This window comes from Miscanthus floridulus, chromosome 9 (assembly GCF_019320115.1).
Source record: "Miscanthus floridulus cultivar M001 chromosome 9, ASM1932011v1, whole genome shotgun sequence".
Classification (NCBI taxonomy): Eukaryota; Viridiplantae; Streptophyta; class Magnoliopsida; order Poales; family Poaceae; genus Miscanthus; species Miscanthus floridulus.
The window spans coordinates 41,059,064-41,077,734 of NC_089588.1; the positions used below are offsets into that span (position 1 = coordinate 41,059,064).

Sequence of the window (18,671 nt, forward strand, 5' to 3'; positions counted from 1 at the left end):
GTTTTAATAGTTTAGGTTAGTTATTATGTTTTTGAACGAGTACAATCATATACTCGTCCAAATTGTATGTATCTGTATATGCAATGAATCAATGATAAAAAGTTCTTTCAAATATTATGTTTCCTACTGCTATTCTTGCTATCTATCTTTGATCCATGCTATTTCAGGAGATATTGCTACGCGACGAATATTTTTTCTTTTTCTGTATATATGAAAGAAAAGTAAAAATTATCATGTACGATTCCGGTTGTTTCTATGAGAATCTAATAGTAGTTCAACTGCTGATGTCGCAGAACCGACCAATTTATAAGAGCACAAGTACAATGGCATCCCGCAAGCGGTCGCACTGTCATACTTAAGCCCATATAAACCTAGTAGTCTGTCGAGTACCACGACGGGTCTCGATAAACGATTCACAACAACCAAGATCGTACATGATTCAACATACATGTCACATATTACATAAATTTCACAAATACATTTCCATCATCAGAGTATGAAACGAAGTTATTACAAACCAAGTTTGATAGATAAAAGCGGAAGCAAATTAAGTTTGAAAGTAGCATTTGCCAACATAGTTTAATACAGTGCCAACATACGATCACAGTCCACAAAAGCATGTAGAGGGATTAATAAAGAAGCCTGCCCAAGGCTTACTCCTCATCCATAGCGGGATAGAAGCAACTCTTGCAATAACTATGATACACAGTGCCATCTGCAACAATGGGAAAATAAAACCCTGAGTACGAGAAGGTACTCAGTTAGACTTACCCGTCATAAACCAGAAATAAAATGACTCTAAGGATTATGCAAGGCTATATAAGTGGAGATAGCTTGACAACATTTTGCATAAAAAGCAATTACTCAGTTATACCATTATAATTCTATTACCAAATTAATTATGACTATCCATCTCTAAATGAGCAACTATCCTAGGCCAAACATGTGGTATATCATTTTAAGAGCATACAATAGTAACCATAGCAGGTATTGTAATTCCATATTTATCCAAACCATCATGTTCCATAATACAGTTACTACAAGGTTGGAGCTAGCCAAGTTTCTCACTATCCGGGAGAGACGATGATTCGAATCGATTTCAACCAGCTGGGAATTTATTCCTAACACAAACCCAGGTCTACCAGCCACGGTAGCCTTAGGTCACCTTTGGTACAACTCAAGTACACACTTCACGGGTTCGCCCAGCGCCGCACAATCAGGGACACCAAATGCCAGGACGTTCAGGCCCAGCCTGCCCTTGGGCTTAGTCTGGCTCCCCGCACATCCTTACTACCATCCAGAGTGCGCACTCTTATAGAGCAGGGCCCAGCCTGAGTTGAGCTACTCGGCTTCGCGGTCGGAATGAGTCATCCGGCCAGCTAAGTGATAGGCATGCGTTCAATCTTGTCAAAAGGTCCAACAATAGTACGGTCCTTAATCGACACAGACGAAATCACATGAGTCAACCAACCATAGACCCCGTCCGACCTCGATTTACATCACCCCATGGTTGTTTTCCACGATAGCAAATATAGCCAACCGTGCTTCGGTATCCACCTATATCTCGTAGGTGACAGGAAATCACCCGACTTCTACCGGTCTAAGCATGGCTAAGCATATATTCGATCCTAGACCTACATAGGGTTAAATGTATATTTCTGGACAAGGAAATTATATGCATCGAGTGGTTCCAATCAACTCCTATAACCTAATGCATCAATCATAAAGGACTCGAGTAATATTTTGTAAAATACTGGGAGACTTAGAATGCACCGGGGCTTGCCTTTCAGAAAGGACGTGGGGCGGTGGTCAGGGCACTCTGGAAGCTCTTCTGGGGTCTGCTCCTCACCTTCGGGAGCTATAGCTTGAGGAATCTCCTGCTGGTCCCCTTCCTCTCTTTCGTTGAACTCCAGCAACGTTATCTCCTCTGTGGATCCTAGATGCATGAATATGGCATAATATTACGAATGCAGATATGCTGACAAGTATAGTGTGATGACACATGATGAATGCATTCGTGTAAGTATTCTTAACAGCATAGTGTTAAAGTAATAACAAGTGCATCATATTTTACTGAGTATGTGCATATCTCTTCTTGATTACTTAATCAAACGCTTCAACAATTCATTTACTATACCACAAAACAGCAGCTACTTGTTTTACTCATGACTGAAGTTCTACTTATTCAAATGTTGTGATCTTGTACTTTCTGGAAGGCTTATAAAATTGTCTACAACTTTTATTTAATCACCAAAAGCTAATTCGCAATCTATCTTAACCAAAATAGACAATCAATCCAGTGCTGTCCAGAATTTCCAGAGAGCGAGCATTTTGGAATACTAACTTTAAACAGCTATAACTTCTAAACCCTTTGGCCTATTGTCTTGAAATTTTGACACAAGATATATGAAGAAGTTACCTACAACTTTGTTATTAACTATTTTTACAGCAAACATCATTCTTACTATGCAACATACCAAACCACAGAATCTATCCAAAAACTCTTCTCAATCGAATTATAAAGCAACGATATTTCTATTGCATATAGCCCTTCCAATTTGACCTCACCAATCATACCAACAGTACAAGGACATCAAATACACTCAAGAAACAAAATGGCCATACCCAAACTATTTATTTAAATGCCTTTATCAATTTACTAAGATACTTAGGTTAAATAATAAACATCTACGAATTGTACATCATAAATTCTCAGAATTTTACAGTGGCTTACTAGTGCTACCAATAGACTACTGTAAAAGTTTCATACCATTTGCACATGTATAACATCCTATGTAAAAATGACAAGCTTGCAAGGGTTATTTTAGTCGAAATGGAAAACCCTATAGAAAAGTGTCAAGCAACAGGCTATATATTTTTCCTAGCTAGAGCATGTCATTACAAAACCCACAAAATTGGAATCGCATTTTTATCATTTTTCAAAGTTTGCATCAAATCTGAAAATATATGAACTAGCTTTCTCCACCGAGTCACTGATAGCTGGAGCCCTCGGTTCAGTCAATCCCACGCGTCAGCTACGGCAATACAGAGCGCGGCACGGGACAACCGGAGTTCGCCGACGGTGACCCTCCCCGGCGACGGCGCCGACCCAACCGTGATCCCCATGACCTCCCGCACCTATTGAGCTGACAAGCTGGACCTATTGCCAGAGTTAAGCACGGCGGTGGCGTCAATGGCGGCACGGCAGAGCGGGACGATGGCGCTACACCGGTGGTGACCGCGACGACTCGATCTAATGAGTCTACGAGCTGCTACACCCGATGGCGGTTCTAGAGCACCAACCGCTACGGCGAAAGGCGGTCGGAGGCGGTGTGGCCACGACAACTTACCGGGCGCGGTTAGTAAGCAATGCGGGCACGGTGAGACTCTGGGATGATGGTGGAGTGGCTGCGGTGCTCGGCGGAGGTGGCGTGGTGCTCAGCGGAGGTGGCGCGGTGATGCGGTGGAGGTGGCAATAGCACTGCTGCGGTGGCGGAGAAGCGACGTGACGCGGCGCAAGGCGAGCGGGGTGGCCGGCAATGGTGACGACGGCGCTGTCTGCTGCTGCATCTGCTGTAGGTGGGCGAAGGAAGAGGCAGAGAGCGAAATGAGAGCGCAGGGATGGAGCAGGCGAGTGCTGGGGACGATGAAGGCGTGCTGTGGCTCAACATGGCCTAGTTGCTCAGACCAGCGGTGACGCGCGGCTTAACATCCACCACGTGGCGACCATGCTCTGTTGTCGGTCGGCCATTGAAGACCGAACGAGTTGGCCATCAGAGCCCTGAACCGAGCCTAACGACGCGATCTGACAGCAATAAAACTCCTAATCCATAGCTCCATAGTGCAAATAATCTAAACAGAACTCGTAGCCCTAAGTACCAGCTACAAAACTCCTTTAGAAATCAAGGTCTAATTTGCAATGGATAGAGAGTATAATCAACTCAAAGTAGACCGTCAAACTGCAAGCACGCAAGACTTAGAAAAATTTTTCCTAAGTGTTGAAATCAATGAAATGCTGATTCTTGTGAGCAAATTTTAAGTATGTTAGGAGCTAAACTAGCCTATGACCCAAAAATAAAAGTTGTTCCTCTCATTAAATACTACCACTTTGTTTTAGTGCACACATCCATGCAAAGTCTCTATCCTATAGTTCAAACTTGGTCAAAGCTCCTACTTTCAAATGATGACTTATACTTGAACTATGACTTAGTGACCAAATTAGCCCTAGCCATGAATACCAAAGTTGTTCATGATGACATTCTAAACATGTTTAAGCTATTCCTAAGGTCACAATCATTTCATACATGAGTTACACATAAAGCTTTCTAGGTCAACATATATATCATGAACATTGTTCCACTAGTCATCCTAAGTATAGCTATGTTGTTTTAGTGACTCACCTCTACTATCTACATGTATTCACTCATGGTCATATACATATATACAAGGAAACATAAAATAACAAGCATGTTTCATATGTTTCAATCACATGTTTCAGTTGTAAAAGCTTAATTATGAATGCTTGATGCTCATGCTCATGCAATGCGAGTCAAATTATGCAAGCTTAACACCTTAGGGTGTTACAGCCCCTCCCCCTTATAAAAATCTCATCCTGAGATTTGCAAGACCTACTATTCTTTGGAAAAGGCGGGATAAACCTCTCGTAAATAATCCTCTCATTCCCACGTGGCATCTTGTTCACTATGATTGTTCCACACCACCTTATAGAACTTAATGATCTTACTCTGTGTTACTCTTTCCATCTCTTCTAACACTCGGATTGGCTTTTCTTCATAGGTCAAATCCGATTGAAGCTTTATGTTGGTGGGTGCAATAGCTTCTTCAGGTACACGAAGACATTTCTTCAACTGAGAAACATGGAAGACATCAAATATTGCACTCATCTCTGGTGGAAGTTGTAACTTATAAGCGACATTTCCTTTCCGTTCCATAATCTGGTATGGCCCTACATATCTAGGTGCAAGCTTCTTTTTCACTCCAAATCTCTTCACCCCTTTCATGGGTGATACTTTCAAGTATACATAGTCACCCACTTCAAAAGTCAGTGGTCTTCTTCTTCTATCAGCATAACTCTTTTGTTTTGATTGAGCTGCCTTCATATGTTGTTGGATAATACGCACTTGCTCTTCAGCTTTAGTGACAAAGTCAATACCAAAGTATCTCCTTTCACCAGGCTCAATCCAATTCAACGGAGTTCTACATTTTCTTCCGTACAAGGCTTCAAATGGAGCCATCTTGATGCTTGCTTGATAACTGTTGTTGTAGGAGAACTCAGCTAAAGGTAACCATTTCTCCCATGAACCTTTGGAAGATATAATACAAGCTCTTAGCAAATCTTCTAAGATTTGGTTCACTCATTCAGTTTGTCCTAAAGTTTGTGGGTGGTATGCTGAACTTTTGATCAATTTAGTTCCCAAAGCATGGTGCATATGTTCCTAGAAACGAGCTATGAACTGTGGTCCTCGATCTGAGATTATGGTCCGGGGTACTCCATGTAGTCTCACGATATGAGAAACATATAGTTCGGCGTATTTCACTACGCGATCTGTTGTGTTTACCGGTATAAAATGTGCTGACTTGGTGAGGCGATCTACAATGACCCATATAGAATCGTGACCTTGCTATGTCATTGGAAGGCCTGTGATAAAGTCCATACTGATTTCTTCCCATTTCCAACCTAGAATAGGTAATGGCTGAAGTAATCTGGTAGATTTCATATGAATAGCTTTTACTCTACCGTAGTTATCACACCTAGCGACTTAGGCTGCTATCTCCTTCTTCATCTTAGTCCACCAAAAATGGGTCTTCAAGTCTTGATACATTTTGCTACTACCCGGATGGATAGACAATTTTGACGAATGAGCTTCCTCTAAAATTTGATTTCTAAGCTCATGGTCTTTTGGTACCACAAGTCGGTCCTCAAACCATAGCACGCCCCTTTCGTCTAATTTGAAATGCTTGGTGTCTTGCTCTTGCATCTTTCTCTTGATGTGACTTATACCTACATATGTCTGTAGCAGCTCTATGATTTTGCTCTCAAGTGAACAACTGATAGTGATATTGTGCAGTACAACAAGATGTAACAAATTGAACCCATCTTCCAATAATGCTCCCGTAGTGTTGCAATGAGCTTTCCGACTAAGTGCATCGGCTACAACATTGGCTTTCCCCGGATGGTAGTGCACTTCCAAATTGTAGTCCTTAATTAGCTCTAGCCATCTTCATTGTCTCATGTTCAGCTCTGGTTGGGTAAAGATGTACTTGAGACTTTTGTGGTCAGTATATATATGACATATATTGCCCAACAAATAATGTCTCCATATCTTTAATGCATGAACAACCGCTGCAAGTTCTAAATCATGTGTGGGGGAGTTGACTTCATCTGGGGTGTACGACCCCGGATACCCACGGCAGGCCACATGGGCTACGCCCCTAGGGGTGGCCCAGCCCACAAGACGAAGCCTTGTGGGGCATGACTCTGCTCGGTGCCTTCCACAAGACACCGGGAAGATATCCAAAAGATACTATGAGATCTGTTAGGATATGTATGATCCCAAGATTCCTGTAATCAGTTATTACTTTCCGGTTATCTCTCAGATCTAACTGACTTGTAACCCTGCCTCCTGGACTATATAAGGCAGGCAGGGACCCCCTCCAAAATCATGGCATATCATACGATAGCTAATACAAACCAATAGACCACAGGAGTAGGGTATTATATCATACTGATGGCCTGAATCTATCTAACTCATGTGTCTCTGTTGCCTTTCATGTTCTTGATCTCACGCTCCTCTGCCGATCAATCTACATTCGTGGGATACCCCTCGGAGGATTACCGATGATATTCTGTCAACAGTTGGCGCGCTAGGTAGGGGTGTGCGTGCCGTTTCCTTGTCGAACAAGATGGCTTTTTCTACAGGCTCTTCATCCCTTGCGTAGCCCGGCTAGCTCTTCACGGTCGGATCTAGCTCTTCACTGATGGAGTCAGAGAGCTCCTCGAGCCGGTGCAGATCGGTTCTACACCGACCACCCGCGCACCTGCAACTACAGATCTGATCTCAGAGCTGATTTTGAGGTCTCCTTCAGCAACGACTCACCGTCTGCTTCCTCGCTACCAGAGGAGGCAGATCAACAACGACGATCTAATCGAATCCATCGATCGAGTTAGACTGAAGCTCGCCGATTGTCTCTCCATTGCCGAATCGGCTCTGGACACTCTGGTTCAGCACTGACCACCCTCTGATCCAGATCTATTAAAGGCTGCTCAAGAAAATACAGGGGTTACGGCCCTACCCTTTGGGTTCACCAACGCCGCCACCGCTTACCAACATGCCCTGAGGGGCAAACTCGCCGACCAGGTGGACTGCGCCCGTCTACTCACCGACCAGGTCGCCATCTAGCTTCCGCTAGCTGTCAACATGCTACACTTAGGCCGAAGCCTCGGGGTGCCCCTCCAGACCATCCCGGAAGAAACTCCGGGCTCTGAGTCTCAGGGCTCTACAGAGACCCTCGCCAAAACCTTCTCCGAGCAATTTCTCCTTCCACCCTTCTGGGGTGGTGCAATCTTCAACGTTAGCATCGACAGCCCTCCTCAGAACGGCAAAACCGAGGAGGAGCACGTTGCTTGGGAGAACCGGAACGTCAACTGCATGTAGCGCCGAGAAAATGAGGCAGCCATTGCGAGGGCCGAGGCTGCTCAGGATAATCATCTCGATTCAAACGAAGACCGCTCCTGCTTCACCGTGACCTTGATGAAGAATTTCTCCACGTCGACGGCCACGGCATCTTCAAGACTCCAAGCACCAATCTAGCATTAGCCGCCAATGAGCTCGCTCGTTTCCCTCAAACACCCGAGCTCACCAAGATCGCCACCATGCTTAAAGTGGCTCACTGTCAGGTCAATGAGATTCGTGAGGATCAGAGACCTTCGTGCTCTATGAGCATGATTCACCGATCAGCTACGCCAAGATCCAATCGCCACCCTAGTCAAAGCTGTTTCGCCAACTAGTCGCTACCTCTCTAGGGGGAGTAGCGGGCCATCTCATCGAACACTATGGCCAGCACGACCAGGAGGTCGAACAGGACGCTCGAGTGCATCTTGGCAACCTCTGGGATGCGCGACGGCTTATCAAGCAACATCGCTTCGGTCACCATGAAGACGAAGTACGTCGCCGCTAGGAGTACGAAAAGGAGTACGACAACCCAGACTCAGCCCTCGAGCCTATCCCTGACCGCAATGCCACAGAAGACGGTGTCAACAACCCTGAGGGCCCCCTAGCTTTCACTAGGGCGCTCCGAACACTCTAGTGGCCCCATGGTTTTAAAATCACTGGGGTCAAGCCCTATGAAGGAAGAATGAACCCAACTCAGTGGCTGCAGGCTTACGCCACTGCTGTCCGAGCCACTGGAGGAGACACCAGCATCATGGCGAATTATCTCCCTATCATGCTCACACCATCTGCCATGAGCTGGTTTACTAGCCTTGCGCCAGACTCCATCGGATCATGGGAAGAGCTAAAGAAAGTCATCACCGACAACTATATGGCCATGTGTACTTGACCTGGCACCAAGCATGATCTCAGCCGCATCAACCAAAAGCCATCCGAGCTCCTCCGCAGCTACATCCGATGTTTCTCCGAGATGAGGAACTCTATTCCCAACATCACGGAAGTAGAGGTCATCACCGCCTTTATCCGAGGACTCCACCAACGCGAGCTTCGCTCCAAATTCAACCACAAGCCTCCCACCGGTATCGGCGAGATGATCACTATGGCCAACTAGTACATCGACGCCGAGGAAGCCGAGGTGCGCTTCAATGAGGATGCATGCACTCATCGCCCGTCTCACCGCTACGACGACCGCCCCAATGACCGATGCCACAGCGACCGCCGCCCTGATGACCACAGCTACCATCGCGACAGCGGCCGTGATCGGTCAGGAGGACACAGGCCCGGGCAAAATCACCGCCGCCAGCCAGAACACATCGTCGCCGCCATCAGTCAACCTCGCGCCAAGCGCAACTACGATGAATAGTACCAAAAGATCCTCGATGGCCCGTGCCCTCTTCACAAGAATGCCAAACACAAGATGAAGGATTGCATTGGTCTGGCTAAGGAGTTCTAGGACAAGAGGCTCGATGACGACGCCAATGATGGAGCTGGAGGTCACCGACCACCTAGGGGCAATAACAATGCCTTTCAGGACCACGATAAGGTGGTCGCCACCATCTTCGGGGGCCTCACCTCCACTAAGAGTAGAAGAGAATGGAAGCTCGCTGCCCGACGAGTGCTCGCCATCACCTTAGAGGAAACCACCACCAACCCTAGCTATCGCCCATGGTCCAAGGTCCCCATCACCTTTAGCAGGGCCGACTAGTGGGCAGACATACCCTACATAGGGCGTTTCCCCCTCGTCCTCGACGCAACCGTCCAGAAGGTGCTCTTCAGAAAAGTCCTCATTGACGGTGGCAATGCTTTGAACCTACTCTTCGCCGGGGCCCTAAGGGAGTTGGGCCTCGTGATAACGGATCTCACACCCTCAGACTCCTCCTTCTAGGGTGTGGTACCTGGAAGGGCATCTAGACCACTTGGAGAGATCACCCTACCAGTACAGTTTAGCACGGCAAGCAACTACCACGTCGAGCATATCAACTTCTACGTCACCGACTTCGACACCACCTACCACGCCATACTTGGTCGGCCAGCTCTGGCCAAGTTCATGGCCGTACCACACTACGCATATCTGGTGATGAAAATGCCTTCGCCTGCAGGAGCCCTAGTTCTGTGGGCCAACCTCTTCGTTGCCTACGCCTGCAAGACAGAGAGTCTCGCTCCCGCTAAAGCCACTGACCTCTCCATCCAGATGGCTAGTGTGGTCGCCGAAGCTAAGACAACACCTGCCAATGACATGGAGATCCTAAAGCTAGAGCTTCCTCGCGCCTCTACCAAGTCCAAGGAAATCAAGGAGGTCGGCCACGGCCTCGACGATGTCTCCAAGACCATGAAGATTGGGGCTCACCTTGACCCCAAATAGGAAAGCGTGCTCATCTCCTTCCTACGTGCCAACGCCGATGTGTTTGCTTGGAAACCTATAGACATGCTAGGGGTAACATGGGAGAAGATCGAGCACTCCTTGAATGTCTCGCCGATCGCCAAGCCGATCAAGCAGAAACTCCACCGATTCGCGCTAGACAAGAAGGAGGCTATTAGGGTAGAAATAAAACAGCTCTTAGCAGCCGGGTTTATAAAAGAAGTGTATCATCTAGATTGGTTAGCAAACCCTTTTCTCGCTTGAAAAAAGAATAAAGAATGGAGAATGTGTGTTGATTATATTGATCTTAACAAACACTGCCCTAAAGACCCCTTCGGCCTGCCTCGGATAGACGAGGTTGTAGACTCTACCGCCGGCTATGAACTGCTCTCCTTCCTTGACTATTACTCTGGCTATCATCAGATCTCCCACAAGGAAGAAGACCAGATCAAGACGTCATTCATTACGCCTTTCGGTGCATACTGCTACAGAACTATGTCCTTTGGACTCAAGAACACCGGGGCTACCTATCAAAGGGCCATCCAGATGTGCCTCGACCAACAGATCGGCCATAATGTCGAAGCCTACATAGACGACGTGGTCGTTAAGGCAAAGACAGCCATCAACCTTATCGCTGACCTCGAAGAAACCTTCGCTAACTTGAACAAGTACCAATGGAAGCTGAACCCTTCAAAGTGCATCTTTGGAGTTCCATCCGGTATACTGCTAGGCTACATCATCAGTGCTCAAGGTATTGAACCTAACCCTGACAAGGTCTCCGCCATCACCAATATGAAACGGCCAACATGCGTCAAGGATATACAAAAGCTTACAGGCTACATGGCTGCTTTAAGTCGCTTCATATCACGCCTCGGTGAAAAAGGGTTACCTTTCTTCAAACTCCTCAAGGCCTCCGAGCGATTCTCCTAGTCGGAGGAGGCAGACTTAGCTTTTGAGTAGCTCAAGGTGTTCTTAACAAAGCCTCCAATCATGACAGCGCCACGTCCAGATGAGACTCTGCTAATATACATCACCGCTACTTCTCGCGTCGTGAGCACAGCTATTGTCGTCGAACGCGAGGAAGCCGAGCATGCTTATAAAGTGCAACGTCTGGTTTACTTCATCAGCGAGGTACTTAATGAGCCCAAAACTCGTTATCCTCAGGTACAAAAGCTATTATACACCATTCTTATTACGTCACGCAAACTCCGACACTACTTCGAATACTACAAGATCGCCGTGGTCACTGAGTTCCCTCTAGGGGACATTCTCCGCAACAAAGAGGCCAATGCCCGCATCATTAAGTGGGCTATTGAGCTCGGCACCTATTCCATCGAATTCAGAAGCAGACCTACCATTAAGTCATAGGCGCTTGCTGATTTCATCGCTGAATGGACTGAGATCCAAGAGCCCATCGCCGCTGCTTGCCCCGAACACTAGGTAATGTACTTCGATGGTGCCCTTAACATCAATGGTGCTATTGCGGGCATTTTGTTCATTACGCCGACCAAGGATAAGCTATGTTATGTTCTCCGGATACACTTTCCGGCCTCCAACAACGCCACGGAATACGAAGCATGTCTCCATGGTCTCCGTATAGCCATCGAGCTCGGCGTCAAACGCCTCATGGTGTACGAAGACTTTGTGCTGGTTATCAACCAGCTCAACAAGGATTGGTCCTATTCCAGCGAGAAGATGGACGCATACTACGCCGAAATCAGGAAGCTCGAAGAAAAATTCTACGGTGTCGAGTATCACCATGTGGTACGTGACCAAAATCAGCTCGCCGATCACTTATCCAAGCTGGGCTCTTCTCGCGCCACGATCCCGCCAGGGGTCTTTGTTCAAGATCTCCTGGCGCCATCCATCAAAGAAGATAAGGAAGTCAAAGAGGTTCCCCCTGCCGAGCAGTTGGTACTTGCGGTACCTTCGCCGGTCACTGATTGGAGGGACCAATTCATCAAGTACCTCACTAGCGCCGAGGTACCAGCCGACAAGACTGAAACTAAATGCCTAGTTCGTCGAAGCAAGCTTTATGTGCTGGTGGACGGCAGCTTGATGAGGAAAAGTGCCAAGGAAGGGATACTACGGAAATGCATCACCCAAGAGGAGGGAGTAAAGCAACTTCTCGAAATTCACTCTGGTTCCTACGGCAACCATGCGACCTCAAGAACACTGGTCGGCAAGGCTTTTCGAGCTGGTTTTTATTGGCCCACAGCCATCACTGATGCAGAATACCTCATCCGACGTTGTGAAGGATGCCAATTCTTCGCTAAGCAACTACACGTGCTGGCGCAAGAGCTGCAAACCATCCCAGCTTCCTGGCCCTTCGCATGCTGGGGACTGGACATGATCGGGCCTTTCAAACCAACACCAGGTGGTTTCCATTACGTATATGTCGCCATCGACAAGTTCTCCAAGTGGATTGAATATAAACCGCTCGTCTCGGCTACTGCAAAGAAAGCAGTTGAGCTCTTTGAATATATCATCCACATATTTGGTCTACCGAATGGCATCATCACCGATCTCGGAACTACGTTTACTAGCCATCACTTCTAGGACTTTTGCGAAGACCGCTACATCTCTATCAAATATGTCTCCGTTGCCCATCCAAGAGCCAACGGCCAGGTCGAATGGGCGAATGGCATGATCCTTGATGCCCTCCAAAAGTGACTATATCAGAAAGAAGAAAGGCACCTGGGGAGATGGCTCAAGGAGCTTCCAGCTGTAGTTTGGGGACTGCGTACTCAAGCTAGTCACAGCACCAACGTGACTCCATACTTCTTGGTCTATGGCTTAGAAGCCATACTACCAGTGGACATTACTTTCCGAGCACCTAGAGTAGAAAATTATGATGAAGAGCAGGCCGAGGCTGTTCAGTCTGAGGACATCGATAGGGCCGAGGAAGAACGACTAATCACCTGCATCAGTACAGCTAAATATCTGGAAGGCTTGCGAAGGTACTATAATTGAAACGTCAAAGGTTGTTCATTTGCTATTGGCGATCTCGTTCTCCGCACAAAACAAAAAACTAAAGGGATGCACAAGCTCTCTTCCCCTTGGGAAGGACCTTACATCGTCAAAGATGTTACTCGACCAGGGTCTTATCGCCTAAGTGACTTAGAAGGAGTCGATGTTCCCAACTCATGGCACATCGAACACCTTATACGTTTCTATCCTTGAAACACTCCAGATATGTACTCTCCAATTTTATATTGAGTAAAGTTTTGGTCTCCATAACTTGTCTCCGTTTTGTCTCTATTGTGGTTTAACATCCACTCGCGGTCGCCGAGCTCCATGCTACTTCATAAAAAACTCCAATACATAATCGCCATAACTGCGCCGACCACATTTCTCCAAATCACCAAACATGTTTTCTCCAAAATCACCGAAAACGATTTCTCCAACGTTAGCGCCGAACATGATTCCTCCAAACGTTATCGCCGAACATGTTTTCTCCAAAATCGCCGAAAACGATTTCTCCAACGTTAGCGCCGAACATGATTCCTCCAAACGTTATCGCCGAACATGTTTTCTCCAAAATCGCCGAGCATGTTTTCTCCAAAATCGCCGAACACGTTTTCTCCAAATCGCCGAACACTTTTCCCGATCGGAGAGCAACATCCTTTCTTTTCTGTTCTCTTTGGAGAAGACCCAGTCTCCGATCTCTCCCTACACGTGCTACGGGCTCCGTGCTCTATGTTATGGGTGGTCGGCTACGGTTCCTTGGTCACACCTGTTTGTCCTACACGTCTACGGGCTCCGCGCTCGACGTTATGGACTATGGGTCAGCCAAGGCCAAGAGTTCAGCATCGAATACATTGCTCGGACGCCGCTTATGCTACCTTTATCTCCAAATTCGTACAACAACCGTCGAGCAGCACACATTCCACGCTGTTTTTTATGGAGAAGACCCAGTCACCGATCTCTCCCTACACGTGCCACGGGCTCTGCGCTCTGCGTCATGGGTGATCGGCTGCGGTTCCTAGGTCACGCCTGTTACTCCTATACGTGCACGGGCTCCACGCTCGATGTTATGGACTATGGGCTGGCCAAGGCCATAGGGATCAATAGCAGACCAACTGTTCGGACGCTAGTTGAACTACGCATAATCGCTTCAGGATTGAAACTACGAAGATTTTTTCACCAAAATACAAGCAAATTGCATATATTGCATATACATGCACCTTGTAACATTTATTCGATAAATAATTGTTTCTTGCACTTTCGCGTGTTCTAATTGCACTGTCAAGGTTTTATAGATGATAATCTATGAGCATATTACTAAGCTCCGCCATTACCATCCGTCTCACCAAACAGATCTATATCGCCGGCTAACATCTTCGCTGCGCCCTCCACCTCATCCTCTAGCTGCTGGGTCCCCGCGTCGCTCAGTCCTTCAGTGAATCCCACCCCATATTGACTGAAGGTCGATGGTCGGGTAATGGGACCAAACAACCATGAGGACATGGGTAGTGACGGTCATAATGGCGTTGTGGTTGAAGGTCTTGAAGTTCTCCCATGTTGCCTTGCACCTCTGGATGATGGTGTCGGGACATTGCCGCCTGCCGTCGTGCTGAGCGGCCATTTCTAGGTCGACGCAGTCAAGCACCGGCTTAATTGCGGCGATTACAGCATCAAAGTTCTCCTTTTGGACCTTGGCCTCCTACACTAGCACGTCAAACTGTGCTTTGGCTTTATGATGATAGCCTGCAAGCGTTACAATGATCCATTATACAAGGAAGCTACTTCAATAGTAATTCCGGCAAGGAGGAATTCACCTTTCAGCTCCTCAGCAAGTTTGTCCGCCCGCTCTTTTCCTTTGCCTTCTCCTGGCAAAGTTGATCGACGGCCTGGCGCATTTGGTCGAGCTCAGCGTCTTGCTCTACAAGTGCAATAGTTGTCACCAAAAATGTTGCTGTTTAGCAATACAAAAGTACATTCGTTGATATACCGTACCTACTTTCTGTTTGGATACACTGTTAAGTTGTTCGGTTTTCCTCTCCAGCTGCTCGGAAGCACTTTTCAATTGGCCAGAGATAGCGGCCAGCTGCTCGGACTGGCTCCGCACCTGCTCAGACACAGTAGCCAGCTTTTCGGTCAGGACCCCTTCTGGTATTCCAGGTCCTGCGCATTGGACTCCGCAAGGTCTCGTTCGCGTTGGGCCCTCTGGATATTCTTCTCCGAGAGGTTCCTGGCCTCTTTGAGTTTTTTGTACTCCTCAGCAAGGGGCTCCATTCGTTTTATCAGCTGGTGGCGCTGCTCGGCAACTCAAGATATTTCCTACAAATGCACGATGACATTATCATTATCCAATTCCAATAAACAACCAGGACCTTTCTAGACATAGTATTAACCTTGATTTGTTTCATCACACCGGTAAGGGCAGTCTCTAGTCTCCTGGACTCCTTGGTGGTGTCCTCCTCTTCGACAATTACTATTTCATCGCCGCGCTTTCGGAGGATCCAGACTGATTGGGGTCAAGGTTCGTCACGCGCGATCTCCTCCACCTCGTCCTCCTCTGTTGCAGCCGAGGGCACCACCTAGGGGCTCGGTGGTCGGATAGCGGGTCCAACCACGCCCTCCGAAGCATCGGGGAGTGCCGTCGACTCCTTCAGCGCCAAAAGCTTTTCCGCTCTAGATTTAGCCATTGCCGAAGGTTCTGTCGCCGACTCATTCGCCATTGTAGATAGTCGTTCGCTGCCACCAAGCCCACCAGGGGTAGTGATTGTCTCCCCCATGTGCTCCTGAGCACTCGAGGACTCCAAGATGGGGTCTACTAGCATCTCCCCCGCTCCAGGGCTAGTTTCTGGTTGCTGCTCAGTCTGAGCGGGTGGGGTTGGATCTGTTGTTCGCCTTGCACTGTATCAAATCAGTTATTCAGTCACCACAAAAGTAAAGAAAATACAGCAAAGTAAATTCAGCACAAGGACACTTACGGCTTGGTCTGACGGTTCAATTTCTTGAATCGACGATGCTGGCCCGAGCCTCCGGGCGCAGCCACGGGGTCAACTCCGGTGCTCTTCGGGGGAATTCTCGGCTCTTCTGCGGTCGACCCTAGTTCTGCCTGCTGCTCCGTGTCTGCTTCCGCTTGTTGCTCGGGGACTCCCACAGAAATTCCCTTCGCCCGCTGCTCGGGGACTTTCCTTGTCGGTGCCTCACGGACTTCTTTGCCTACCCTGGGTTGTTCCCCCATGCGTGGGCTACGTGGAGGCTCTTTCATGCTCGGGGGAGGATCTGTGAGAATTTCATCATTGTCAGACCAATCGAACACCGCGGTCCTTCGTGTTCGATTGGTCTGATCATCGCCAAGTGAGATGTTGCCTGGTTTGCGGGGAGCAGTAGCCGCTGTTTTCTTCTTCTTCTGGGCCGGTTCATCTGCCGCCGGCCTCTTCCCCTGGATTTTCACGAACACCGGGGGAGGACTCTCCATCCGACCAACATCCATACCTCTAGATTCTGAGGAAACACCAACGGAGCTTTCTTCAGGTTGAGCTAGTGGTCATGCATCCACTGCCGGCAGCCAATCGTTTCTCAGCACGCCCGAGAAATACACTGCCCTATCCTGCGAATGGATCTTCACCTGAGTAGGATTAGTTTATTGCTCGGCAATGACAAAATAAAAAAAAACTTCTTAGAAACACATAGTCAGGATATTCACCTGAGGAGGAAGATTCTTGAAGTTGAAAGGCTTTGTGTACTCTTACAATCTGAATGAGGCAAGCAGAGCGAATAGCTTGGCAGTTCGCTCTTTAGCAACATTTCTGGACAGTATTTCTGGCCTCTCTCGGGTACTGTCGGTCTCCCCTTTGAATTCGAAGCCTGTGTGCGCCCTCTCTTTATAGGGCTGAATGAGACGCACTATGAAACTTGCCGCCACCAATATGCCATTGGTACTCACGCCTTTTATTAAGTCGAGGAGTTCATTCACTTGCTCCATATTGTCGTTGCTCGGCAGCTCCGACCAGCTCCTCTGGCTTTCTGGGATGTGGTCGGCGTTATAGCGAACCACTGGGTGGCTTTGTTTCATGTAGAACCACCTAGGGTTCCACCCCTTCAATGACATGTTAAGCGGTACAGTAAGGTATTCGTTCGCCATTCCATCCCGCAGCTAGAGGTACACCCCACCGACCACCTTGGAACCAGCGCCGCCTCTCTTCTTTAGCCAGAATAGGTGACGGAAGAGATTGAAGTGGGGTAGGATTCTAAGGTATGCCTCACAAAAATGGATGAAGATTGAGATGTGCAAAATGGTATTGGGGTGGAGATTGCATAGAGTAACCCCCTAGAGCTCCAACAGATCCCTCAGAAATGGGTGCATAGGAAATCCTAACCCGCGCCAGAAATAGTCCTCTAATACCACTGCTTTGTCAGTATGGGGTGTTGGGAAGGACTCACCGAGGGCTGGCTGCCATCCGGTGGTAGCACGGTCAGGGAGAACGCCGGCTTCCACCAATCTGTTTAGCTTTGCTTCTCCTGTTCGTGATGGCACCCACTCCTCATCGCGTCGAGCCACGGCGCCCATCTTCTTGGGACTAGTCTTCTTCGATTTCGCAGCTCCTTTCTTCGGCGCCATCTCCCAGATCTGGTTAGGGTTTGGTGGCGGAGGCTAATGAGGTTGCGATTCGGTGGTGCGAGAGATGAGGAGGAAGATGAAGTGGAAAATGTGGGAATGGGTATGCGGCTGCACTGTTATATAGGACTTTCCCCACCATTCCGCATTCAAGGTTTTTTTGTGAACCGTTCCCGCGATCTGTGCCGCTCCGATTTCTCCAATGCGGCATATGGGCCGTTACCTAGGCTTCTGCGCAACCGCAGCCCATGTCGCTCATTTATCGCTGCCATTAGTTGCTACTCATCGAAATATCGCCGACTTCTTCGCCATTTATTGAGGCTTAGTAACCGACACTATACAGCCGTTACTCCGATTTTTTTCTCCACGGTTTGATTTCTTCGATGACTCCGCCTGCAGCTCAGGGACTGGCTACCTGCTCCGCTGGTCTTTGATTGTTTTTCTATTTTTGACCCTGGCACCACGTGACTGCGTCACCTACTATCAGGCTCGGGGACTAAGTGGGCACACTTCACCTTGCGGTGAATGTGCTTTGTCTCTTTTTGGGCCACGCCCGGGGACTAGCTGCCTGCTCGGCTGGTTTTCTACTATTCTTCTAGTTTCTTACCTGGGCACCACATGACTACATCATCTGCTATCAGGCTCGGGGACTAAGTAGGCACACTTCACCTTGCGGTGAGTGTGCGGGATATTTTCTCGAAGACTACATACCTATATAAGAAGATTGACTCCTACTACTTTGTTCGGACTCTAAGTGGGCACACTTGGTCCACTACGAAGAAATTTTTTATTCTAAATTTGAGCTCCTTACACCCTTATGGCAAGCCATACTTGGGTCACGCTGCTCGGCGATAGCTCACGCTGCTCGGCGACAGGTCACGCTGCTCGGCGACAGTTCATGCTGCTCGGCGATGGTTCACGCTGCTCGGCAATGGTTCACGCTGCTCGACAATTCATCACGGTGGTTGGACCATGAGTTTGACTGCTCGGCGTTATTTGCACCGGCTCGGACGAGCTCAAGATGGCGTTGCACAACAGGTACAAAGGC

General features: G+C 48.0%; 1 protein-coding gene across 1 annotated transcript; it reads left to right on the forward strand.

Moving 5' to 3' along the window:
* Positions 1-11,676: 11,676 nt before the first annotated feature.
* Positions 11,677-12,403, forward strand: LOC136479711 (uncharacterized). The gene is made up of 2 exons (XM_066477482.1): positions 11,677-12,165; positions 12,284-12,403. The coding sequence occupies exons 1-2, from the start codon at positions 11,677-11,679 to the stop codon at positions 12,401-12,403; spliced, it is 609 nt and encodes a 202-aa protein (XP_066333579.1).
* Positions 12,404-18,671: the final 6,268 nt, after the last annotated feature.